Below are 27830 nucleotides of genomic sequence, written 5' to 3'. Positions count from 1 at the left end.
CATAATCACCATGTGGGAAATTGCAGATAGAGATCCATTGGCCATTATTCTTTAATTCCTCAGAAGACTTCATCAGGCTTTTAAGTGCATTGTCAATATTATTGCAAGTTTGTGCCAGTTTTATGGACAGCTATGAGCTGTGGATCTATAATCGGTGCAGAGCTCTCTAATGATATCTTCCTCAGGTTTTCCACTGCATGTGACCTGGTTGACCACTCCGTTCTTTTTCAATGTTTGTCCTCAGCAGCTTCACAGGACTGCCCTTGCAGACACGGGGAGAATGTACAAACTCCACACAGACAGTGACCCGGGACCGGGTCCTCGGCGCCGTGAGGCAGCAGTGCTAACCACTGCACCACCGTGCCGCATTTCGTATGCCTTCTTGATACCATTGCCACCTGCATTTCCACTTATAATAATAACAATCTTTACTGTCACAAGTTAGACTTATATTAACATTGTAATGAAGTTACTGTGAGAAGCCCCTAGATCCCTCTGCCTGTCAATACTCTTCAGGGTTCTGCCATTTATTGCATATTTCCCACCTGTATTAGACCTTTCAAAATGCATTACCTCACATTTATCTGGATTTATTCCATCTGCCATCTCTCCGCCCAAGTCTCCAAACAATCTAAATCCTGCTGTACCCTCTGACAGTCCTCATCGCAATCCGCAATTCCACCAACCTTTGGGCCGGCTGCAAACTTACTAATCAGACCAGTTATATTTTTCTCCAAATCATTTATATATACTATGAACAGCAAAGGTCCCAGCACTGATCCCTGTGGAACACTACAAGTCACAGCCCTCCATTCAGAAACAAACCCTTCCATTGTCACCCTCTGTCCTCTATGACCGAGCCAGTTCTGTATCCATCTTGCCAGCTCACCTCTGATTCCGTGTGACTTCACCTTCTATACTCATCCATCATGAGGGACCTTGTCAAAGGCCTTACTGAAGTCCACGGAGACAACATCCACTGCCCTTCCTTCATCAATCATCTTTGTCACTTCCTCAAAAAACTAAATCAAGTTAGTAAATAAATAATCTTTATTGTCACAAGTAGGCTTACATTAACACTGCAATGCAGTTACTGTGAAAAGCCCCTAGTCGCCACATTCCGGCGCCTGTTAGTGTACACAAGAGGGAGATTTCAGAATTCGCAGCTGGTATGGGAATTGAACCCACGCTGCTGGCCTTGTTCTGCATCACAAACCAGCTGTCTAGTGAGACACTCGCTACAGGAGTCCTCTGAGGTGTCCTCCTGCAGTACAGCTGTGATATTCTCCTTAACCAGTAATTCATCTCCCGCCTGTAACATCTAAATCCTGGAACGTTTAGCTGCCAAATCTATCCCTCCCTCAACCAAGTCTCTGTAATGCTCCAAACACCAATCCAAGCTTTAAGTTCATCTGCCTTACCTGCTGTACTTCTCGTATTGAAACAAATGCACTGACAGACCACCATTCCCGCTGTGTTCAGCAACATCTCCCAGCTTTCTCTTCCTCGGAGTCTTACTGGCCCTATTCTCTAATTTCCTCTAAGACGTATACCTCCATTTGAAATCCTCCCGTGTGACACTAACAAACCTCCCAGTTAGGATATATAGTTTTAATCCTTTCACAAGATGTGAGTGTCGGTGGCTAAGCCAGCATTTATTGCCCATCCCGGGGTTGTGAGCCTACTTTAACATCTGCAGTCCATATAGTGTCGGCTAACCTACAGTACTTTAATGGAGAGAATTCCAGGATTTTACTGATGTTTCCACAGTGAAGGAATGGCACAATAGATGAAAGTGTGAATGGCATGTGGCTTGAAGGGGAACTTGCAGGTGGTGGTGTTCCCATCAACTGCAGCCCTTCTCACCCCATTTGGGATGGATCATAGGTTGGAAGGTGCTGTCAAAGGAGGTTTGGTGAATTGCCTTAAAATAGTTAATTATGAGAAGCCATGCGTAATTCGAATGGAACAATGCATGTTCCCAGCTTCTGGGAGGCTCCATGAAAAAGTTCTGGCTTGAAAATAGCTACTAGTGAAAGTGGCAGGCGATTAAACACATGCAATATTGCTAATGGAACACTGATCATTGAAGTGTAGAATGAACATAAACTGTTTGGTGTCGGTATTCTTCAGTCTTAGAATAGAAAAAGTTGTCCACAAAATGTTATCTATATGTATGTTTAGCACACATTACATCTGAAAGTATCACTTATGGAGGTGTCACACATGCAATGTAGATGTCATAAAACAGCAACAAATTGAACTGAGAACCTATTGATAAACAAATACTGTCATAGAACACACTGAAAAGACAGTTGCTTCCTGCTGTTTTACTCAGACTTTGATAATCTGAGATCTGCCCATGGGGAAGAGCTGATGATCAACAAACAATTGGAAATCCAGAAACAAATTTTCCTTAGCAGGAGCAATTGCCTCCTACTGCTATCAGACTGTGTCTATTTACAACAAGAGACTCCGTGGTCTTAAAGAGACAGGTCATTTCAGGCAAGGTTCCACCATAACTACAGGAAGCTTTGCTTAAAGAAATCCTTTTATGCTTGAAGGAAAAACATCCTGAAAATGAGAGCATTTATGCTTTAATAATACGCTGCATAAAGCTCCTATTGTAAAATAATGGATCTTTACTGGGAGCCACACCCCTGCAGTGCTGCTGTTTTAAAAGAGGGAAGAAAGGGCAGTATAACATATTAATAATATTGTTGGTTCACATACTGTCTTATTATTGCTGGTACTTGGTGGGTTTCCTATCTACACTCAGGGTGAACTTCCTTTATGAACTTGACCAGTCTGAATCCAGTTTTCCATTCTTTCTCACCGAGTGGGAAGATTGCCAAAGACAACATTTCTAACCCATATCTAGTGGCCCCAAGTTTGATATGATTGAAGCTGTGTGTGAAAGCCCAAGGCACAAAACCAGCCTGAAATGAGACAGAGCTCACCCCAACTAAACGACACCTGCACCGTGGCACATTGCCCGTTTAGGGGTGGGTGTCATCAGTGACACCCACCCCTAAGGATAATCAGCTGTCTTCTCCTGGTGAGTCTGGCAGCACTAACTGCCTCCTCCTCCCAGGGCGCTGTTCAGCACGGCAAGCTCGAGTCTGCCGCCACTCCTGGAAAAGAGGGTGCCCTCCTCTGCTGATTGACATCGGACAGTGGTCCACTGAGACCCCTGAAATCGGGGGGGGGGGGGGGGGGGGGGGGGGGGGGGGGGGGGCAAGGTCTTCTGTGAGCCACATTTGCGGTTGCAATGAATGTGTGGTGAGTGGAACACTTATAAGCAGCTCCAGCTTGTCAGCCTCTTTAGGGCTAACTCCAGCCCCTGCGGTTACAAACTGCTTCCAATGCATGCTGGCGGAGTGCTGGCCCATTTGCATGTCGTGAATCTTGGAAGAAATAGCACCCCCTATGAAAAATCCCCTAGTCGCCACACTCCGGCACCTGTTTGGGTACACAGAGGGAGAATTCAGAATGTCCAATTCACCTAACAGCACATCTTTCCGGACTTGTGGGAGGAAACTAGAGCACCTGGAGGAAACTTGCGCAGACACGGGGAGAACGTGCAGACTCCACACAGACAGTGACCCAAACCGGGAATCGAACCTGGGATTCTGGTGGTGTGAAGCAACGGTGTTAACCACTGTGCTGCAACTAAGTCTTAAATATCCACCACTTTCTCCTTCAAATTGATTAGAACGTCTTTTTGGCATGAGCATATATATCATCAGTATGGTAACAATATCAGACAATCATAATTTTGCTCCCAGAATGAAGATGATTGGATATCACTAATATTGACAGGCAACACAGTACAACAAAACCATCCTCACTTCCTGAGCTCAAGATTGGATATCACTAATATTGACAGGCAACACAGTACAACAAAACCATTCTCACTTCCTGAGCTCAAGATTGGATATCACTAATATTGACAGGCAACACAGTACAACAAAACCATCCTCACTTCCTGAGCTCAAGAATAATTCTCAATGGATACACAACTGAAAGGGAGTTGTATCACCAGTAGAAAGAGTAAATTATTAACTCATTGAAACAAGAACCACTTTCACCCCCACAAATACAGGGGCAGCTGTACTTAAACACACATCTCAGCCTTTCAGAGACAGTTACTGAGGTGAGGGATAGAGGGCATGGGAATTGCATGTTCAAACACTGTTTAGTCTTGACGGCCACAACATCACTGTAGAAAGGTCAAGAGATCATGGCTTAATAGCAGAGCACTTCATGCCAGTAGGCAACTGTGTGAATTTCTGAAGCTATTAGTGCACGGCAGTAATGACTCTTCCAGAAGTTGTACTGATGGATCAGGTCCCCTGTTACTGGGGACAGATGGACTAAAACAATATGTATTTTGTCTCATCACTTTCAGCTGGTGATGTTGAGGGGGTGAGGAATAAACCTATGTCACACGTTCATACAAGCAATGGTTTGATTAAAAGCAGGACATTTGCTGTCCAATGTTTAAAGCAACATTTTTTTTTCACCAATTCACCAATTTCCCCTCTTATCCTTGAGACAGTGACTTTTTGTGATACTAACCCTAGGCACTAGCAGCCCTCCTGTACCTTATACGTGGATTCTCCCTTCTCGGCATTCTCCTCTCCGAACACGGTGACCGTAGCATTCCTTCAGATGCCTGAGCTCAAATTAATGTTAAACTGGGGAGCTTCAGTTTTGTAAAGCTCATGTCTGCACTGGCTGTCGCTTTTCCCCATTAAGTGAAAATGAAAATGAAATGAAATGAAAATCGCTTATTGTCACGAGTAGGCTTCAATGAAGTTACTGTGAAAAGCCCCTAGTCGCCACATTCCGGCGCCTGTTCGGGGAGGCTGGTATGGGAATTGAACCGCGCTGCTGGCCTGCCTCGGTCTGCTTTAAAAGCCAGCGATTTAGCCCAGTGTGCTAAACCAGCCCCTCAGTGGTGATAGGGGAGACCTGTGGTTAACCCTCTGCCACGATTTTACACACAAGCTTATTTGTTGAGGGAACTGGGTCAAGTATGTTAATCTTTAGAAATGTTCTTGCTTTCATAGAACATTGAACAGTACAGCACAGTACAGGCCCTTCAGCCCACAATGTTGTGCCGACCATTTATCCTAATCTAAGATCAACCTACCCTACACCCCTGCAATTTACTGCTGTCCATGTGCCTGTCTAAGAGTCATTTAAATGTCCCTAATGACTCTGACTCCACCACCTCTGCTGGCCGTGCATTCCACACACTCACCACTCTCTGTGTAAAGAACCTACCTCTGACATCTCCCCTATAGCTTCCTCCAATCACCTTAAAATTATGTCCCCTCGTGACAGCCATTTCCACCCTGGGGAAAAGTCTCTGGCTATCCACTCTATCCATGCCTCTCATCACCTTGTACACCTCTATCAAGTCACCTCTCTTCCTGCTTCGCTCCAGTGAGAAAAGCCCTAGCTCCCTCAACCTTTCTTCATAAGACATGCCCTCCAGTCCAGGCAGCATCCTGGTAAATCTCCTCTGTACCCTCTCCAAAGCATCCACATCCTTCCTATAATGAGTGATGTACCATCAATTGGACGCGAGACACGATGAAAATCCAAACTGTGGGTTTAATCAGCTAGTTAGTCGACTACAGAGAAAGGCCGACCGCCGGGAAACCTGGGTACTTATACCCCGCCTCGGAGGCGGGGTCTACTTGCCTCTCGACCAATTGGTGAGCAGTCACATGACTAGTCCCAGCCAATCAGACGAGAGGCACATGACCAGCCAGAGCCAATGGGGAACCAATGCTCTGCACCAATGGCAGTGCTCCCACTCATATCACCACATTAAGGCGACCAGAACTGGACACAAAATTCCAAGTGCAGTCTAACTAGGGTTTTATAAAGCTGCAGTAAAACCTTGTGGCTCTTATACTCAATCCCCGGTTAATGAAAGCCAACACACCATACACCTTCTTAACAACCCTATCAACCTGGGTGGCAACTTTGAGGGATCTATGTACGTGGACCCCAAGACCCCTCTGTTCCTCCACACCTCCAAGAATCCTGCCTTTAACCCTGTATTCAGCATTCAAATTCGACCTTCCAAAATGAATCATTTCACATTTATCAAGGTTGAACTCCATCTGCCACTTCTCAGCCCAGTTCAATGTTCTGTTGTAACCTGAAACAGCCCCCAACACTATCTACAACTCCCCCAACCTTCGTGTCATCGGCAAACTTACTAACCCACCCTTCCACTTCCTCATCCAAGTCATTTATAAAAAGCACAAAGAGCAGAGGTCCCAGAACAGATCCCTGCGGGACACCACTGGTCGCCGACCTCCAGGCAGAATACTTTCCATCCACTACTACTTGCTGTCTTCTTTCGGCCAGCCAATTCTGTATCCAGACAGCCAGATTTCCCTGTATCCCATGCCCCCTAACTTTCTGAATGAACCTACCATGGGGAACCTTATCAAATGCCTTAGTGAAATCCATATACACCACATCCACTGCCCAACCTTCATCAATGTGTCTTGTCACATCCTCAAAGAATTCAATGATGCTTGTGAGGCATGACCTGCCCCTCACAAAGCAATGCTGACTATCTTTAATCAAACTATGTTTTTCTAAATAATCATAAATCCTATCTCTCAGAATCCTTTCCAATATTTTGCTCACCACAGACGTAAGATGGGTCTGTAATTCCCAGGGATTTCCCTATTCCCTTTCTTGAATAGGTGAACAACATTCGCCTCCCTCCAATCATCTGATCCTACTCCAGTGGAGAGCGAGGACGCAAAGATCAATAATCTTTCAATAATATTTTTCTCCAAGCTTCCCACATGGACATTCCACTTAGGCAGAGCATTAATTCCAGTAATAGAGGCCCGTCAGAAGGAAAACTATATCCTATTATGAGCAATATTTAAAAAAAAACATTAGCAGGTACAGAAGAAATTGACAGAAGTTTGTAATTTGGTTTGGCATTCAGAACGGAGAGGGTCAAATGAGCTCAAGTGCCTTCTTCATCCTGGAGTCGAATTCACCTGCATTAAATAATCTTGCCTGCTGCACCAGCTGCAAATAATTGCTTAAAAGCAACCATACTTGGTATCTCAGAATGCACTGGATATTAACTGAATGAAATATGTTTGAATTTCAGTAATACTACTTTGATCAATCAGAGTTAGTAAACTGTTCCAAATATCCAAGAAATGTAAATGTCCATTTAAGGTTGAAACATTCACCACGGCCCCCGTGCCGCGTGCTTTTCATTAGCTGAGAATCATTAAACCCCATTATTACCAGAATTCAGTAACAGATTTGGGAGTCTCGGTGCTTACTTTTTCTGGATTACAAACCTAATTCGTAGGCTTTTTTCTAGTCCCTTTCTCTATAATTTTACTATGTTACACAACATTTAATTTTATAATTATTTCACGGGATGTGGGTATGCTGGTGAGGCCAGCATTTGTTGCCCAGCCCGAATTGTCCTTGAGAAGGTGGTGGTGAGCCACATTCTAAAACTGCTGCATGTCCATGTGGTGTAGGTACACCCACAGTGCTGTTAGGGACAGAATTCCAGGACTGTGACCCAGTGGTGGAGTAACAAATCTGCAGGGAAAATGCAGAGATGAAAAGATTGGGGAACAGTTTAAAATTTAGCAAAGGCGGACCAAGGAATTGATTAAGAAAGGAAAATACAATTTGAAAAGTAAACTAGCAGGGAACATAAAAAAACTGACTGTAAAAGTTTCTATAGGTATGTCAAGAGAAAAAGGTTAATAAAAACTAATGTAGGCCCCTTACAGTCAGAAACGGGGAATTCATAACAGGGAACAAAGAAATAGCTGAGGAGCTCCATTTGCTTCCGTCTTCACAAAGGAAGACATGAATAATTTACCGGAGTTTTAGTGTGGAGCTGAAAGACATCAGTATTAGTAAAGAAATGGTTTGGGGAGAAGTAATGGGATTGAAGGCAGACAAATCTCCAGGGCCTGATGATCTTAATCCTAGAGCACTTCAGGAAGTGGCCCTAGAATCGGTAGATCCATTGGTGGTCATCTTCCAAAATTCTTTGGATTCTGGAATGGTTCCGACAGATTGGAGGGTAGCGAATGTAACCCCGCTATTTAAAAAGGGAGGTAGAGAGAAAACAGGGAACTATAGATCAGTGAGCCTAACGTCGGTAGTAGGGAAATTGCTGGAGTCCATTATCAAGGATTTCATAGCACAGCATATGGAAAGCAGTGGTGTAATCAGACAAAGTCAGCATGCGTTTATGAAGGGAAAATCATGCTCGACAAATCATCTCGGATTCTTTGGAGATGTAACTAGTAGAGTTGACCAGGGAGAACCGGTGGATTTATAGGCTTTCAACAGGGTCTCACACAGCAGATTAATATGTAAAGTTAAAACGCATAGGATTATGGGTAGTGTCTTGAGATGGATAAAAAGCCGGTTAGCAGACGGGAAGCAAAATTAAATGGGTTTTTTTCCGATATGCAGTCAGTGACTAGTGGGTAGCACAGGGATCTGTGCTAGGGGTCTACCTATTCACATTATATATTAATGATTTGGATAAGGGGACTAAATGTATTATTTCCAAATTTGCAGATGATTGCAGTGTTAATGTAGGCCTACTTGTGATAATAAAGATTATTATACTTATGCTACAAAATCCAGAGAATCCCTACAGTGCAGAAAGGGGCCATTCGGCCCACTGAGTCTGCACCGACCCTCTGAAAGAGCACCCTACCTAGGCCCAATCCCCAGCCCATAACCCCACATGCTTGTACACTAAGGGGCAATTGTGGATAGCCACTCCACCTAACCTGCACATCTTTGGACTGTGTGAGGAAACTGGAGCACCCGGAAGAAACCCACATAAACTCCTTTTGCAGTTCTACCAGTCCGCCCATTCCACCAACTTGCCTGTGTCCTTTTGCAGTTCTACACTGGCCCCCTCACAGTTCACAATGCTTCCAAGATTTGTATAATCTACACATTTGTAAATTGTGCCCTGCACAGCAAGGCTTGGATCATTAATATAGATCAGGAAAAACAAGGGTCCCAACAATGACCCATGGGGACACCACTCCAAACCTTCCTCCAGCACAAAAACATCCATTAACCATCACTCTCCGTTTTCCGATCACTCTGCCAATACATTATCCATGTTGCTGCTGGTCCTTCTAATCCATAAGCTTCAACTTTGTTTACAAGTCTGTTGTGTGGCACTTTATAAAGCGCCTTTTGGAAGTCCATGCACACCACATCAACAACATAACCCTCATCAAGGGATCCAAGCTTGATTCCAGCCTTGGGTGACTGTCTGTGTGGAGTTTGCTCGCTCTTGCCGTGTCTGTGTGCGTTTCCTCCGGGTGCTCCGGTTTCCTCCCACAGTCCAAAGATGTGCAGGTTAGGTGGATTGACCATTCTAAATTGTCCCTTGGTGTCCAAGGGCTAGGCGAGGAATTGGGTCTGGGTAGGGTGCTCTTTCAGACAGTCAGGGTAGATTCGAATGGCTTCATTCTGTGCTATGGCGATTCAATGATTCTATGAACCATAGCTGATTGTCATAAAAACCCATCTGATTCACTGCTGTCCTTTAGGGAAGGAAATCTGCCACCTTACCTGGTCTGGCCAATGTGTCACTCCAGACACACAGTTGACTCTTAGCTGCCCCTTAAAGGACAATTAGGAATGGGCAAGAAATGCTAGCCCAGCCACGATGTCCACATGCTTGCGACACCAATAAAGATTATGAGCAAAAAATAATTCACTTGCCTGGTGACTTTCCTATGATGTCACGAAGGACCCTTTCGATCTCTCTTGGCTGCTCTCCCCAAAGGCAAAGTGCCGACTCTTTGCCCCTTTCACACCCCCGACTCTCAGTGCTCTCACTCCCCAACTCTCGCTTTGGACCTTAATCTCTTGAATTTTTCAAATGTCAGTCTTGAACATGCTCAATGACTAAACCTCCACAGCCCTATGGGGTAGAGAAGAACTTTCTTCTCATCTCAATTCTTAACGACCTACCGCTTATTCTCGCACTGTGTTCCTTGGTTTTAGACCATCCCATCATAAGACCATAAGACATAGGAGCAGAATTAGGCCATTCTGCCCATCAAGTCTGCTCGACCATTCAATCATTGCTGATATGTTTCTCATCACCATTCTCCTGCCTTCTCCCCATAACCCCCCATTCCCATATTCATCAAGAACCATGCAGGAGAAACATCCTTCTTGCATCTACCCTATCTATTTTATGTTTCAATGAGGACATCTCTAGTTATTCTAAACGCTAGAGAATACAGGTGTTGTCTCCTCACCAAGAAATACTTTGCATTTCTGTCTTTTCCAGTCAAAGTGGATAACTTCACATTTTTCCACCTTATATTCCATCAGCCATGTTCATGTCCACTCATTTTGTTTGTCTAAATCCCCTTGAAGCCTTTTTGCATCTCCTCAAAACTCATATACCCACCCTAGTTTTGTGTCATCAGCAAACTTGAAAATATTACATTTGGTCCCCACATCCAAATCATTGATATAGTTTGTGAATAGCTGTGGTCCAAGAAGAGATTCTTATGGTACCCCACTAGTCACAGCCTACCAACCTGAGAATGAACCCTTTATTCCTACTCTCTGGTTTCAGTCCATTAACCAATTCTCAATCTAGGCCAGTATATTACCCCCAATCCCATCTGCTTCAATTTGTTTACTATCCCTTTATTAAAAAAATCCAATTAAGGGGCAATTTAGCGTGGCCAATCCACCTACCGTGCACATCTTTGAGTTGTGGGGGTGAAACCCACGCAGACACAGGGAGAATGTGCAAACTCCACACAGCGGCCCGGGCCGGGATCAAACCTGGGTCCTTGGCACCAGTGCTATCTACTGCGCCACCACGCCGCCCTTGTTTGCTACCCCTCTTGAAAGCCACGTGAAAATCCGACTATACCACATCCACTTGTTCACCCCTATCTATTCTGCTAGCTACATCCTCAAAAACCTCCAACCGGTTTATCAAATATGATTTCCCTTTCATAAATCCACGTGGACTTTGTCCAATCCTACCATTATTTTGTGTGTCTAGTTATTACGTCCTTTATAAGTAAGTTAGTTAAAATGGCAAATGTAATCTTCTGATGGGCAAAAAAATGCATGTAAAATACAGCAGTTATCCTTATTGTAATTGACTGTGAACTCAGCACAGATAATGCCAGATATATGGGCCGTACATCCCAACAACTGACAGGATCATATCAAACAGCACGTCCCTTTGTCTGTTTGCAATAAGCAAATTATTGACTACTCAACCAGCCTGTGCTTGCAAAACTCAGGATATAGTGTCCGACGTTAGATGTGATTCAGCGATTGGACAGCAATTGTCTAACGGTCACAAGTGTGTCAAGAATTACATGAACAACCAATTTAATATTTCAAACATTTATGCTTGCTAGAAGCTACATGTATCCCTACGCAGGGACCTGTCCTCTGCAAGGAAAAGGAACATGTCCAGGCATTATAATTCTTTTGAATTAAACAAAAGCGTGGCGGACAATATCTCCTTAGTGCATTCTCTATGGCAGGCAAAGTCTTGACCAAATTCGAGCCAATTTGCCAACCAATCCTTTGTCATCTTGTGGAAACTGTTGTTCCTTTTGAAATTCAACATTCTTGCATCTATCCTTTTTTTAAAAATTTAGAGTATCCAATTTTTTTTCCAATTAAGGGGCAATTTAGCATGGCAGTTCCACCTACCCTGCACATTTTTAGGTTGTGGGGTGAAACCTACACAGACACGGGGAGAATGTGCAAACTCGACACAGGCAATGACCCAGAGCCAGGATTCGAACCCAGGTCCTCAGCGCTGCAGTCCCAGTGCTAACTACTGCGCCACCGTGCTGCCCCTTTCTTGCATCTATTCTGATGAGTGCAAGATGAAAAGCTTCAATAGAATGGCTCCTTTTTTCCACAATACTCAAGTTCTCTGCTACCAAATCACATTTAAAAAGGAAAGACATTTGCCAACTGAAGAGCCTTTGGGTTATTTACACAGATGAGAAGGGCAAAGTTCTTCATTTCCAAACACCTTTTATCATCTTAGAATACCCCACAGCAGTTTACAACCAATGAAGTACTTTTGAGGTGTAGTCATGATTGTAATGTAGGACATGCGGCAGCCTGATTGTGCACATTACAGCCGATTCTCACAAACATTGACATGCCGATCAATAATCTCTTTTTACCAATTGGTTGAGGGATAGTTATTGGTTGGGACATTTTGAAGAAGTCACCTACTCTTCTTTGAAACAATGCCATGATATCGTTTCTGAGAGGACCAACAGGGCCGTGGTTTAATGTTTCATAGAACATAGAACAGTACAGCACAGAACAGGCCCTTCGGCCCTCGATGTTGTGCCGAGCATTGTCCAAGATCAAGCTATCCCACTCCCAGTCATTCTGGTGTACTCCATGTGCCTATCCAATAACCGCTTGAAAGTTCCTAAAGTGTCAGACTCCACTATCACAGCAGGCAGTCCATTCCACACCCTAACCACTTTCTGAGTAAAGAACCTACCTCGGACATCCCTCCTATATCTCCCACCCTGAATCTTATAGTTATGCCCCCTTGTAACAGCTACAGCCACCCAAGGAAATAGTCTCTGAACGTCCACCCTATCTATCCCCCTCATCATCTTATAAACCTCTATTAAGTCGCCTCTCATCCTCCTCCGCTCCAAAGAGAAAAGCCCTAGATCCCTCAACCTTTCCTCATAAGACCTATCCTGCAAACCAGGCAGCATCCTGGTAAATCGCCTTTGCACCCTTTCCAATGCTTCCACATCCTTCCTATAATGAAATGAAAATCGCTTGTCACGAGTAGGCTTCAATGAAGTTACTGTGAAAAGCCCCTAGTCGCCATATTCCGGCACCTGTTCGGGCAGGCTGTTACGGGAATCGAACCGTGCTGCTGGCCTGCCTTGGTCTGCTTTCAAAGCCAGCGATTTAGCCCAGTGTGCTAAACAGCCCCTATAGTGACCGGAACTACACACAATACTCCAAATGTGGTCTCACCAGGGTCATGTACAGTTGCAGCATAACCCCGCGGCTCTTAAACTGTTAATAAACGCTAACACACTACAGGCCTTCTTCACGGCTCTAACAACTTGAGTGGCAGCCTTTTGAGATCTGTGGACATGAACCCCAAGATCTCTCTGTTCCTCCACATCCCTCAGAACCCTGCCGTTGACCCGATAATCCGCATTCAAATGTGTCCTACCAAAATGAATAACCTCGCACTTATCAGGGTTAAACTCCATCTGCCATTTTTCGGCCCAGCTCTGCATCCTATCAATGACTCTTTGCAGCCTACAACAGCCCTCCATCTCATCCACTATTCCACCAATCTTGGTGTCATCAGCAAATTTACTGACCCACCCTTCAGCCCCCTCCTCCAAGTCATTGATAAAAATCACAAATAGCAGAGGACCCAGCACTGATCCCTGTGGTACACCGCTGGTAACTGGTCTCCAGTCTGAAAATTTTCCATCCACCACCACCCTCTGTCTTCTATGTGATAGGCAGTTACTAATCCAATTGGCCAAATTTCCCTCTATCCCACACCTCCTTACTTTCTTCATGAGCCGACCATGGGGAACCATATCAAACGCCTTACTAAAATCCATGTATACGACATCAACTGCTCTACCTTCATCTACACACTTATTTACCTCCTCAACGAATTCAATCAAATTTGTGAGGCAAGACTTACCCTTACCGAATCTGTGTTGACTATCCCGGATTAAGCTGCATCTTTCCAAATGGTCATAAATCCTATCCTTCAGGACCTTTTCCATTAACTTACCGACCACCGACGTAAGACTAACCAGCCTATAATTACCAGGGTCATTCCTATTCTCTTTCTTGAACGGAGGAACAACATTCGCCACTCTCCAGTCCTCTGGCACTATCCCCGTGGACAGTGAGGACCCAAAGATCAAAGCCAAAGGCTCTGCAATCTCATCCCTTGCCTCCCAAAGAATCCTTGGATATATCCCATCTGGGCCAGGGGACGTGTCGACCCTCAGGTGTTTCAATATTGCTCATACATCCTTCCTCAGAACATCTACCTCCTCCAGCCTACCCGCCTGTATCACACTCTCATCCTCAAAAACATGGCCCCTCTCCTTGGTGAACACTGAAGAAAAGTATTCATTCAATGCTTCTCCTATTTCTTCCAACTCCATGCACAAGTTCCCACGACCGTCCTTGACCAGCCCTACCCTCACCATGGTCATTCTTTTATTTCTCACATAGGAGTAAAAAACCTTGGGGTTTTCCTTGAGCAGACCCGCCAATGACTTCTCATGCCCCCGCCTAGCTCTCCTAAGCCCTATTTTTTAGCTCATTCCTTGCTACCTTGTAACCCTCAAGCAACCCAGCTGAACCTTGTTTTCTCATCCTTACATATGCTTCCTTTTTCCTCTTGACAAGACATTCAACCTCTTTTGTGAACCATGGTTCCCTCACACGGCCATTTCCTCCCTGCCTGACAGGGACATACCTATCAAGAACATGCAGTATTTGTTCCTTCAACAAGCTCCACTTTTCATTTGTGCCTTTCCCTGACAGTTTCTGTTCCCATCTTATGCTCCCTAATTCTTGCCTAATCGCATCATAATTACCCCTCCCCAAATTATAAACCTTGTCCTGCCGTATGGCCCTATCCCTCTCCATTGCAATAGTGAAAGACATCAAATTGTGGTCACTATCTCCAAAGTGCTCTCCCACAAACAAATCTAACACTTGGCCCAGTTCATTACCCACGACCAAATCCAATGTGGCCTCACCTCTTGTCGGCCTATCCACATATTGTGTCAGGAAACCCTCCTGCACACACTGTACAAAAACTGCCCCATCCGAACTGTTCGACCTATAGAGGTTCCAATCAATATTTGGAAAGTTAAAGTCACCCATGACAACTACCCTGAGACCTCCACACCTATCCATAATCTGCTTAGCAATTTCCTCCTCCACATCTCTATTACTATTTGGGGGCCTACAGAAAACTCCTAACAACGTGACCGCTCCTTTCCTATTTCTAACTTCGGCCCATATTACCTCAGGAGGCAGATCCCCTTCGAACTGCCTTTCTGCAGCCGCTAAACTATCTTTGATTAACAATGCTACTCCTCCACCTCTTTTACCACCTTCCCTACTCTTACTGAAACATCTCTACCCCGGAACTTCCAGCAACCATTCCTGTCCCTGTTCTAATCATGTCTCCGTAATGGCCACAACATCGTAATCCCAAGTGCCAATCCATGCTCCAAGTTCACCTACCTTATTCCGGATGCTCCTTACATTGAAGTAGACACACTTCAACCCACCTTTCTGTCTGCCGGTACACTCCTGCGACCTTGATACCCTCCTCAGTACCTCACTATTCTCAACACTGGCTTCTGGACTACAGCTTGTTTTCCCAGCCCCCTTTCGTCTGTGAGAGAGAACAGGAATTGAAGTGGACAGATTTTCACATAGAAGGCTCAGCCCTTTGAATGGGTATTCTAGTGCGCAGAAGGACTTCAGTCTGTGGCTTTTAAAAAAATGTATTCGTGGGCTGTGAACATCACTCACATTTGTTGTCCATCCTTAACTGCCATTAAATAGGTGGTAGTGAGCTGTCTTCTTGAACCACTGCAGTCCATCCACGGTGCTTTATGGGAAGGGGATCCAGGATTTTGACCAGTGAAAGTCAGGATGGTGTGTGTTTTGGTGGAGAACGTGCAGGTGGTGGACATCCTAAGCTTCTGCTGCCCTTGTTCGCACATGTAGTACAAGTTGAGGATTTGCAAGTTGCCATCAAAGGTGCATTTTGTATAAGGTACACACTGCTGCCATGATGCACTGTTGGTGGAAGGAGTGGTGGTGGTGGTGGATAGGGTGCTGCTAAGGTGGCTGCTTTGTACTGGAGGATGTTGAACTCATCAAGTGTTGTTGCAGCTACACTCATCCAGGCAAATGGAGACTATTGCATCACACTCCTGGGAGACCCTTTGTCGATGATGGATAGGCGAAGAGTCAGGAAATGAATTACTCGCCACAAAATTCCCAGCCTCTGACCTGCTCTTGTAGCTCATAATATCTAAATGGCTGGGGCAGTTCAGTTTTTGGTGAGTGGTAAACACCGGGATGATGATAGTTTGGGGGGATTTAGCAATTGTAATGCCATTAAATGTCAAGCAGGGGATGGTTAGATTCTCTACTGTTGAATATGGTCACTGCCTGACACTTGTGTGGCAAGATTATTAATTGCCACTTATCAATCCAAGCCTAGAGATTGCCCAGGTGTGCACGGCATGGCTTCAGTTTGAGTTGCAAGTGCAACTGAACACTGCATCAGCACACATCCCCACTTCAGAGTTTATGTTTAAGGGAAGATCTTTGAGGCAGTTGAAGATGGCTGAACCTAGGACACTACCCTGAGGAACTTCTGCAGCAATGTCTTGGGATTGAGCTGATTGTCTCCAAGAATCACAACCATCTCCCTTTGTGCTAACTATTACTCCAACCAGTTCAGAGTTTTTCTCACGATTCCCATTGACTTCAATTTTATTCGGGCTCTGTGATGACACACTCAGTCAAATGCTGCCTTGATGCCAAGGGCCGTCAACTCACCTGATTTTGGGACTTCAGCCCTTTTGTACTTGTTAGGACCCAGGCTGTACTGAGGGCAGGAGCTGGGCGGTCTGAGAGAAACTCAAACTGAGCAAGCTGTTACTGAGCAAGTGCAGTTTGATAGAGCCATAATGTTTAAGTGCTAAGAGATGACGATTCTTTTTTGACAAACATTCGGAGTAATGCTGGCATTTGGCCAGGTTAACCCTTTCCCTCCCAAAATTAATCACTGATCGTATTACCTGTTGGAAAATAATGCAAATTTCAATCATTTACAGATAATACACGAGGTGGAAAGTCTCCTCCAAATATTAGAAAATAAAATGAACTCCCATATTTACTGGTTACTGATGACATTAGTTACCCCTGAATAGTTGTCACAAGCAAAGCTTGCTCTGTGTTACAGGAAGGGAGATTCCATGAATTTTCTCAGATTCCTGCAACAGTTCCATGTAAAATACAACACACTGTTGTGAGCAGCCCTGATGTCTCACTGGGAATTTACAAGCGCACTGTGAGAAACTTTGCAGGTATACGTTTAACAATCGCCAAGGCAATGAGGCCATCACAAGGAACTGAGGAAGTTTGATGTTCCAATGTGTATAAAATATTGCTAGTGAAGAGTCCACATTCACAGACACACACACATAAAGATCGGCCTAATCGGTTAATGTTAGAAGGCTGCAAGGTAGCACAGTCATTACCATTGCTGCCTCACAGCGCCAGGGACCAGGGTTCAATTCAGGTCTTGGGTGACTGTGGAGTTTGCACTTTCTTCCCATGTCTGTGTGGGTTTCCTCCGGGTGTTCCAGTTCCCTCCCACAGTCCAAAGAGGTGCAGGTTTGGTGGATCAGTAATATTCAGTTTGCGGGGTTACGGGGATAGGGCAACGGTTGGACCTAGTGGTTGGTTTCGGAGAGTTGGTGCAGATCCAATGGGCTGAATGGCCCCCTTCTCCACCGTAGAGATTCTATGGATCCAATCTCTTGCATTTTCCCAATTACCCTGGAAATATTTTATCTTCAGGTGCTAATCCCATTCCCTTTAAAAGTCCTGACTGAACCCGCCGGTGGTGGACAGGGCCCCCCAACCAGGCTGATCACCTGGAATGTTAGAGGGTTAAACGGGCCAGTGAAGAGGGCGCGTGTGTTTGCGCATCTGCGGGTTCTGAAGGCGGACATAGTCTTGTTGCAGGAGACGCACCTGAAAGTGGCAGACCAGGTTAGGTTAAGGAAGGGCTGGTTCAGTCAGGTCTTTCATTCGGGGCTTGATCCTGATTAATAAAAGGGTACGATTTGAGGCGGAGGGCACAGTCGTGGATGGGGGTGGCAGGTTCGTTATGGTGAGGGGTAAGCTCGAAGGGGTGAGAGTAGTCCTGGTCAGTGTATATGCCCTTAATTGGGACGATGTTGATTTTATTAGGAGGATGCTAGGGAAGATCCCCGACCTGGACTCGCGTAGATTGATCATGGGCGGGGACTTTAATACAGTCCTGGACCCAAGCCTGGACCGGTCATGCTCAAGAACGGGCAGGTTGCCAGTGATGGCAAAGGAACTGAGAGGGTTCATGGAGCAAATGCGGGGGGGCAGATCCGTGGAGATTTAGCCGGACGACGGCGAGGGAGTTCTCGTACTACTCCCACGTCCACAAGGTGTACTCCCAAATTGACTACTTTGTGGTGAGTAGGGACCTGCTGGCCGGAATGGTGGGGGCAGAATATTCGGCAATTGCCATATCGGACCATGCTCCGCACTGGGTAGACCTGCAGTTTTGTAAGGACAGCTTTCAGCGCCCACCATGGAGGCTGGAAGTTGGATTACTTGCGGACAAGGCGGTGTGTGAGAGGCTGAGGAAATGCTGCAGAATTACCTGCAGGTGAACGATACTGGAGAAGTCTCAGCAGCGGTGCTCTGGGAAGCATTGAAGGCAGTGGTGAGAGGGGAGCTGATTTCAATCCGGGAGTACAGGGACAGGATGGATAGGGCAGAGATGGACCGGCTGATTAAGGAAATTCTACGGACGGACAGGAGTTACGCGGAATCCCCGAGGCCAGAGTTACTCAGGGAACGACAGAGGCTGCAGGCCGAGTTTGGGGTGCTGACTACAGGCAAGGCTGTAGAGCAGCTTAGAAAGGTAAAAGGCGTGGTTTATGAGCATGGAGAGAAGGCCAGTAGAATGCTTGCGTAGCAATTGAGAAAGAGGGAAGCGGTTAGGGAAATAGGGAGGGTAGTGGATGGGGAAGGCAATCTAGTGGGTGATCCACAAGGGCTGAACAAGGTCTTTAGGGACTTTTCCTGGACGGACTGACATTCCCAACAGTGGCGACGGGGGTGGTGGACGGACTGGGGGCCCTGGTCAGGATCAAAGAGGTATTGGGGGGCCTGAAGGTCATGCAGTCGGGTAAAGCCCCGGGGCCGGACGGGTATCCGGTGGAGTTTTACAAAACATTTGCCGGGATAGTGGGGCCGGTGCTGGTCAGGGGCTTTAACGAGGCAAGAGGCAGAGGGAGTTTACCCCCAATGATGTCGCAGGCCACCATCTCACTCATTCTGAAACGGGATAAGGACCTGGAGGCCTGTGGGTCCCACGTCTCCCGCTGAAGGGGAGGCAGGACAGGGTAGTTTCTAGGGGAGAGGTGGGAGAGGGTAGAGTTTCAGATATCTACAAGAAGCTAATGAGAGCTGAGGATATGCAGACCGAGGGCCTCAAGATTAAGTGGGAGGAGGAGCTCAGGTGGGGAGCTGGAGGACGATATTTGGGCAAAAGCCCTGAACAGAGTAAACATGACCACAATATGCGCCAGGCTCAGCCTGATCCAGTTTAAGGTCGTGCACTGGGCCCACATGACGGGGGCCTGGATGAGCAGATTCTTCAGGCTGGAGGACAAGTGTGCTAGACGCGCCGGAGGGCCGGCTAATCATGTACACATGTTCTGGTCGTGCCCTAAACTCGGGGGTTATTGGCAGGCATTCGCAGATGTCATGTCCCGAGTATTGAAAACTGTGGTGGTACTGAGCACAGAGGTGGCAATCTTTGGGGTTTCGGAGGACCCGGGAGTCCAGGAAGAGAAAGAGGCCGATGTTCTGGCCTTTGCTTCCCTGGTAGCCCGGCAACAAATACTATTAGCATGGAGGGACTCAAAGCCCCCGAGGGCTGAGGTCTGGCTATCGGACATGGCGAGCTTTCTTGGCCTAAAGAAAGTCAAGTTCGCCTTGAGAGGTTCGCTACTAGGGTTCGCCCGAAGGTAGCAGCCATTTATTGACTTCTTCGCAGAGGAGTAAGCGTCAGTGGGAAGGGGGGGGGGGCAAGGGTAGAGTAGAGTAGGGGGATATTGAGGAAGGTCCGTGCGTGAACAGAGCCGTAGTTTGCACTATGTTTATTTTATAATTTGTGTCTTGACTTTTTTTTGTACTGTACAACGTCACTTTTTCTATATGCCTAAAATACCTCAATAAAATTGTTTGTTAAAAAAAAAAGTCCTGACTGAATTTGCCTCCATCACACTCTCAGGCACTGTATTTCAGATCCGAGCCAAACACGTGTAAAAAGGTTTACTCTCATTTTGTGGTTGGTTCTTTTGCTAATCACCTGGAATTGGTGAAACTCTGGTTCTCAGCCATTCTAACCAATGGGAACAGTTTCTCCCCATCTACTGTCCAGAACCCCCATGATTTTGAACACCTCTAATCAAATCTCCTCTCAACCTTCTCCATTCTAAGAACAGTCTCAGCTTCTCTAGTCTATCCTGGAGTTAGGATCTTTCCTGCATCTTCTCTAAAACCTGCACTCCAGTTGAAGCTGAACTAGTGGTTTATAAAGGTCTGCCATGACTTAAGGCTTTTGTATTCTATGTTTCTATGTACAAAGTCAAGGATCCTGTGTACTTTATTTAACCAGTTTCTCACCTTTTCCTACCACTTAAACAATTTGTGCATCTAGCCCCAGGTCTCTCTGTTCCAAAATTCCTTCAGAATTTTATCCTTTATTTTGTCTTACCTCTCATTGATCTTCCTATCAAAATAGGTCACTTCACACTTCTCAGCATAAAATGTCATCTGTCACATGTCTGCACATTCCACTAGCCTATTTCTTCAAAGTCCAACATTATCCTCCTCATACAATAGCACAGAAGGAGGCCATTCAGCCCATCAAGTGTGCACCAACCCACTGAAAGAGCACCCGACCTAGGCACATGACTCCCCCTCATCCCAATCCGCCTAACATTTTGGACATTAAGGGGCAATTAGTGTGGCCAATCCACCTAACCTATCCTCACAGTGTGCAGTACTTCCAAGCTTTGTGTCATCTGAAAATTTGGGAATTGTACTTTATACCAGTGGTTCCCAACTAGTGTGCCGTGAATACTGCGGAGTCCCTTCCGTCCCTGGTTGGTGTGGCGCCAAAGGCCTTTCCTGCCGGCCGGCGGTGCACCAACCACTCTGGCGCGGGCCTAGCCCCTAAAGGTGAGGGCTTGGCCCCTAAAGGTGTGCAGGATTCTGCACCTTTGGGGCGGCCCGACTCCAGAGTGGTTCACGCCACTCCATCCAGCCGGGACCCCCCGCCCTGCCGGGTAGGGGAGAATCCAGCCCTTTATGTTGCTCAGGTCCATGCACATGACCAACGGGAGTTGGAGTCTGCACAAAAAGTGAAAACTCAAAAAGGTATAAAATACCCACAAAGGATCTGTTTTGGGGCCACTGCTGTTTGTCACTTTTATAAATGACCTGGCGGAGGGCGTAGAAGGATGGGTGAGTAAATTTGCAGATGACACTAAAGTCGGTGGAGTTGTGGACAGTGCGGAAGGATGTTGCAGGTTAGAGAGAGACAAGATGTTACAAGTTACAGAGGGACATAGATAATCTGCAGAGCTGGGCTGAGAGGTGGCAAATGGAGTTTTACGCAGAAAAGTGTGAGGTGATTCATTTTGGAAGGAGTAACAGGAAGACAGAGTACTGGGCTAATGGTAAGATTCTTGGTAGTGTGGATGAGCAGAGAGATCTCGGTGTCCTTGTACATAGATCCCTGAAAGTTGCCACCCAGGTTGAGAGGGTTGTTAAGAAGGCGTACGGTGTGTTAGCTTTTATTGGTAGAGGGATTGAGTTTTGGAGCCATGAGGTCATGTTGCAGGTGTACAAAACTCTGGTGCAGCCGCATTTGGAATATTGCATGCAGTTCTGGTCGCCGCATTATAGGAAGGATGTGGAAGCATTGGAAAGGGTGCAGAGGAGATTTACCAGGATGTTGCCTGGTATGGAGGGAAGATCTTGTGAGGAAAGGCTGAGGGACTTGAAGCTGTTTTTGTTGGAGAGAAGAAGGTTAAGAGGTGACTTAATTGAGGCATACAAGATGATCAGAGGATTAGATAGGGTGGACAGTGAGAGCCTTTTTCCTCGGATGGTGATGTCCAGCACAAGGGGACATAGCTTTAAATTGAGGGGAGATAGATATAGGACAGATGTCAGAGGTAGGTTCTTTACTCAGAGAGTAGGAAGGGCGTGGAATGCCCTGCCTGCAACAGTAGTGGACTCGCCAACATTAATGATCATTGGATAGACATATGGATGATAAGGGAATAGTGTAGATGGGCTATAGAGCGGTTTCACAGGTCGGTGCAACATCGAGGGCCGAAGAGCCTGTACTGCGCTTTAATGTTCTATGTAACCCTGGGAGAAGCGAGAGAGATCGGGGATTTTTTTTAAAAAGTGGAAGAGGACAAGGAGAAGTTAGCAACAAAGTTTCCAGAAAGGGAGGAAGGCAGAGAAGATAGGAGGTGTGACTCAAAATGTTTTTAGAATATAGAGGTGTGCCATGACATATAAAAGGTTGGGAACCACTGTTCAATCATCAATGTAAAGAAAAGCAGTGATTCTAGTACTGATACCTGGGAACACTGAATACCTTCCTCCAGTCCAATCTGTGTCCGGCCACTTAGCCAATTTCAATCTGCCTCTTACCCTTTCAAAGAGAAATTCATGCTGCCATTCACTTTTATTCCACAGGCTTCTATTCTTCTGAAAGCCTTTTGGAAATTCATATACTGCACACCAACCACATTGTGCTCACCAACCCTCTTGTTCCACCATAAAAAAACGTTATCAAGTTAGTTAAACCGAATTACCTTTAACAAGTTCATGCTACCTTTTCTTAATTAATCCACATAGTTGTTAATTTAGTCCTGGATTACCACGGAGGTTTCACTGACCGGCACGTAGTCGCTGGATTTATCCTCACACCATTTTTTTTAATGCGAGTGCAACACTTGCAATTCTCCAGACAAATGACACCACCCCACTATCGAAGGAGGAATGGGAAATTATAACCATAACTTTCTCCCTCCCTAACTAGCTCAGATGGTAACAACTCTACTGTTGTTTTAGTTGAGATCAAAAAGACAATGAAGGTCAGGAATCAAAGGCAAGATCCTCTGGTCCCTCTGGCTTATTGCAAAGGTAGGTAATTAATTTTCTCTTTCAGTTACGAGAACTCAAAAATAAATTAAAACATGTGTTCCAATTCTTTGGCAGCCTGCAGGAAAACCTACACAACAACCTGAGGCTGCATCAGGACGAAACAAGTCAGTGACTTGAAATGGGCAGGATTAGGGCAGCACGGTAGCACAGTGGTTAGCACTATGGCTTCACAGCACCAGGGTCCCAGGTTTGATTCCCGCTTGGGTCACTGTCTCTGAGGGGTCTGCACATTCTCCTTGCGTGGGCTTCCTCCGGGTGCTCCGGTTTCCTCCCACAGGCCAAAGATGTGCAGGCTAGGTGGATTGGCCATGCTAAATTGCCCTTAGTGTTGGGTGGGGTTACTGGGTTATGGGGATAGGGTGGAGGTGTGGGCTTAAGTAGGGTGCTCTTTCCAAGAGCCGGTGCAGACTTGATGGGCCGAATGGCCTTCTTCTGCACTGTACATTCTATGATTACAAGGAAGGCACTGTTTGCTAATATTGGCAAATGGCCTTTTTGCAAAGCTCTAGTAACATTCAGTCCAGAAAATTGAAAAAGGAAGACACCATGGCACAGTGGATTTACCAGGGCATTAAGCATCTAGTCCTGGATCATCAATGTGTGGAGCTGCTGAACATATGTCATGTTCTTTCCGGAAGGAAGGGGAGAAACATTTAATAGAATTTACAGTGCAGAAGGAGGCCATTCGGCCCATCGAGTCTGCACCGGCTCTTAGAAAGAGCACCCTACCCACACCTCCAGCCCCCCGCATCCCCATAACCCAGCAACCCCACCCAACACTAAGGGCAATTTTGGACACTAAATGCAATTTAGTATGGCCAATCCACCTAACCTGCACATCTTTGGACTGTGGGAGGAAACCGGAGCACCCGGAGGAAACCCACGCACACACGGGGAGAAAGTGCAGACTCCACACAAACAATGACCCAAGCCGGGAATCGAACCTGGGATCTTGGAGCTGTGAAGCAATTGTGCTAACCACTACGTTACCGTGCTGCCCATAAACATGCAAGGAAGAAAAGTTATCGGGCAGCTGTTATTAGTGATATGGCTGGAGGGAAGGGAACAAGCAACTTGTCCACTTGACTGCAGATTGTCTCTTGATTACAAAACCATGAACTATCAAATATTGAAAGGAAATGCTGTCACAAAGCTTATTTAGTGTATTTCAGCCTATACTAAGGACATTACATGTAAATGGCATGCAATAATTTCACATGCGGGCAGTTAGCTCAGTTGGCTAGATGGTGAGATGTACTCAGAATGACGCTCAGAGCTTGGGTTGGATTCCCATTCCAGCTGAGGTAGACTTGGGACTGGCCGCTTCGGCTTGCCCCAGAGAATTGAAGGCAACAACAAACCACAGCTCAGGATGAAGCCTCAGCAAACAATGAGCCACAGCTTTGCTTTCAGGCAGATCACACATAAATGAACTAAATGTTTCGTATGCAATGTTCTCAATTAATTAGCTCAAATTACTCCCACTGCCTTTATGTTTAACAACTGAAACTGTGTTATACATATCAAAATGCACTTTCCTAATACAGCCCAAGTATTAAAGAATAATTAAGTCGTAGTTGGGTTGATGTTTCACGAAAGAACCACATTCCCAATGCTTACACAGCTGCTCTCTCAAGTATCTCTTTCAAATAAGGAGAGCTTACTGCAGGCAAAATGGAGCCAGGGCACAGACAGATAAATTGTCTTTTTTTAAAAACACGGCACCAGACACAGATTTTTACAGAACTCACAAGTTATTTTCATTCAATGAACTAAATCTTCATTTCCTTCCAACCCCACAGTAGTTATATTTGGGGAAAACCAACAAGAAAATGTTTATTGATTATTTTTGTGAAAGATTGCCTTGATGAAGCATACCTGATGTTGTGGACGTGTTGCTGTTGCGCAGGTTGATGCTGGAAATGGTCAGGCCATCGGTGATGAAGACAAAGGGGAGCGTGATCGATGAAAGATGAGGCAGGCTGGAGGCAGCAGCTGGCTGGATGGAGAGGGGAAGTGTTTTGGCACACGGATGTCGGGTACTCGGAGCAAGCTTGCAGACAGGAGGGAGTCAATGGAGAGGTGATGGTGGCATTTCCCAAAGAATGGCAATCTGGCTGGTTACCGTGACAACACAAGGGATGATGGTATGGACAATGGTGGCAACATTGTGGCAGCAGCGGCAGAGGTCTTTGGTTATTCGTTGTGCTGTCTGGAAAGAGGGAAGAAGGCTTAACAGTGCCATTAGGCAGCGTGCCACTGTTCTGACTCACTTTTGCCCTGGAGGTCTCCTTGGCTGACAGCTGCTGGGAGAGGTGGTCTCCATCGCAGGCTGCAGGGATGCTGTTACCGTTAGCATTTGATGGGACACTGCCATTGCTCTGAAGCATGAAGTCACCATTCCTGTTGCTCATAGCCATGCTCTTCTTTCACCAGCTTCTTCACACCCGGCGCACACCTGAAGATAGAGCACAATGAAAACAAGATGTTAAAAACACTTTCAGCAGGGCAGCAAGGTGGCGCAAGTGGTCAGCATGGTTGCCTCACAGCGGCGAGGTCTCAGGTTCCATCCCGGCCCTGGGTCACTGTGTGAAGTTTGCACATACTCCCCGTGTTTGCGTGGGTTTCACCCCCACAACCCAAAGATGTGCAGGGTAGGTGGATTGGCCACGCTAAATTGCCCCTTAATTGAAAAAATGAATTGGATACTCTAAATTAAAAAAAAATACTTTCAGTTAAAAAGACCTCAGGACCTATCACATTTCCTGATCCTGAGTCGCCTGGCTTCCCCCTCCCAGATCATTCAATAAGATAGAAGGAACAGCCAAAGTCACCCCTCAAAATACCACCTACAAAATCCTGAAATAGCAACAGTCGCTCAGACCTGGATTATCTCAATGAACAGAATGTTTGAGCAAAGAGATAAATCAATCAATTCATCCTGGTGACATTGCTCAAAGACAAATAATAGTAATTTGAAGAACAGAGCCATATTCACCCGTCAGTTTTGTGACAAATAAAAGATTTTATCTTTATGAAAATGCTAAAATTCAGCAAGGAAACCCAAGGTCAGGATGGAAACAGTAGGGGCAGATAAATAATAGACATAGAACATAGAACAGTACAGCACAGAACAGGCCCTTCGGCCCTCAATGTTGTGCCGAGCCATGATCACCCTACTCAAACCCACGTATCCACCCTATACCCGTAACCCAACAACCCCCCCTTAACCCTACTTTTATTAGGACACTACGGGCAATTTATCATGGCCAATCCACCTAACCCGCACATCTTTGGACTGTGGGAGGAAACCGGAGCACCCGGAGGAAACCCACGCACACAGGGGGAGGACGTGCAGACTCCACACAGACAGTGACCCAGCCGGGAATCGAACCTGGGACCCTGGAGCTGTGAAGCATTTATGCTAACCACCATGCTACCCTGCTGCCCCAGCTACCCTGCTGCCGCTACTACCCTGCTGCCCCTGATGCAGTGTTACAATCCCAGCTGATGTTAAGACTGTACAAGTCTGATCTCACAGGGAAACATGGCTTGATATCTCCTCATTTTAATTTTTTTTAGGTCTATTTGATATTTGTAGCTGGGGATGAAACTTGTTTTTCATTTTGCTGTGGGTGGGGTTTTAGGGTTGAGGGTTATCCTCCAGATGGCTACATTCACGTCTGTCTTTAGGAGAGGGGAGGGAGGTGGTGCAGCCTTGCATTTAGGGAAGGCCTGTGTTGGGAAGTTTTTTTCTATTTTTGTTCCTTTTCTCTTATCTTTTTCTTTATTTGGTAGCTGCTCGAGTAGAGGTCGTCAGTTTGTTGCTTCAATTTGGTCAATTAACAATTTTCCATTTTTGTCATGACACCCAAGTATGTCCAAAGTTTTGTTAGTCGGAATGCAACCGAGCTGAATCAGCCAGTGAAACGCTCTGAAGTATTCTCTTACCCATAGAAGGTTGAGGCTGAAATTGTTTTTCTTCAAGAGACCCATTTGCGCACTTGAAATCACTTTAGACTCAGGAGGGGGTGGGCGGGGCAGTTCTTTAATTGAAAATTTCACTCTAAATCACAGCTTTGTACACTCTTGATTCATAAAAATATTCCATTTACATAGAAACAGACATACAAAACAGAAGCAGGAGGAGGCCATTCGGCCCTTCGAGCCTGCTCCGCCATTCATTCTGATCATGGCTGATCATCAAGTTCAATACCCTGATCCCACCTTCCCCCCCCCCCCCCCCCCCCCCCATCCATTGTTCCTTTAGCCCCAAGAGCTATATCTAATTCCTTCTTGAAATTACACAACGGTGGGTGGCATAGTGGCGCACTGGTTAGCACTGCTGCCTACGGTGCTGAAGACCCTGGTTCGATCCCGGCCCGGGGTCATTGTGTGTGTGGAGTTTCCACATTTCTCCCTATGTCTGTGTGGATCTCACCCCCACAACCCAAGATGTGCAGGTTTTGTGGATTGGCCACGCTAAATTACCCCTTAATTGCAAAGAAATAATTGGGTACTCTGAATTTTTAAAAAAAGAAAGAAATTACACAGCGTTTTGGCCTCAACTACTTTCTGTGGTGACGAATTCCACAGATTCACCTCTCTCTGGGTGAAGAAATGTCTCCTCACCTCATTCCTAAAAGGTTTACTCCTTACCCTCAAAC

General features: G+C 45.9%; 1 protein-coding gene across 7 annotated transcripts in view; it reads right to left on the bottom strand.

The window, feature by feature from the left end:
* disp1 (dispatched homolog 1 (Drosophila)) overlaps positions 1 to 27830 on the bottom strand; it is a 480584-nt gene that overhangs the window by 135214 nt on the left and 317540 nt on the right. For all 7 annotated transcript variants that reach the window (XM_038798975.1, XM_038798974.1, XM_038798977.1 and 4 more), the window contains one exon: positions 25042 to 25621. In XM_038798975.1, coding sequence (XP_038654903.1) covers positions 25042 to 25583 — 542 coding nt within the window. In that variant the 5' untranslated portion in view covers positions 25584 to 25621. The remainder of the gene's footprint in view (positions 1 to 25041; positions 25622 to 27830) is intronic.

The sequence above is a fragment of the Scyliorhinus canicula genome, chromosome 6 (assembly GCF_902713615.1).
Source record: "Scyliorhinus canicula chromosome 6, sScyCan1.1, whole genome shotgun sequence".
NCBI classification, from domain to species: Eukaryota; Metazoa; Chordata; class Chondrichthyes; order Carcharhiniformes; family Scyliorhinidae; genus Scyliorhinus; species Scyliorhinus canicula.
This window is presented reverse-complemented; position numbering and strand designations above follow the sequence as displayed.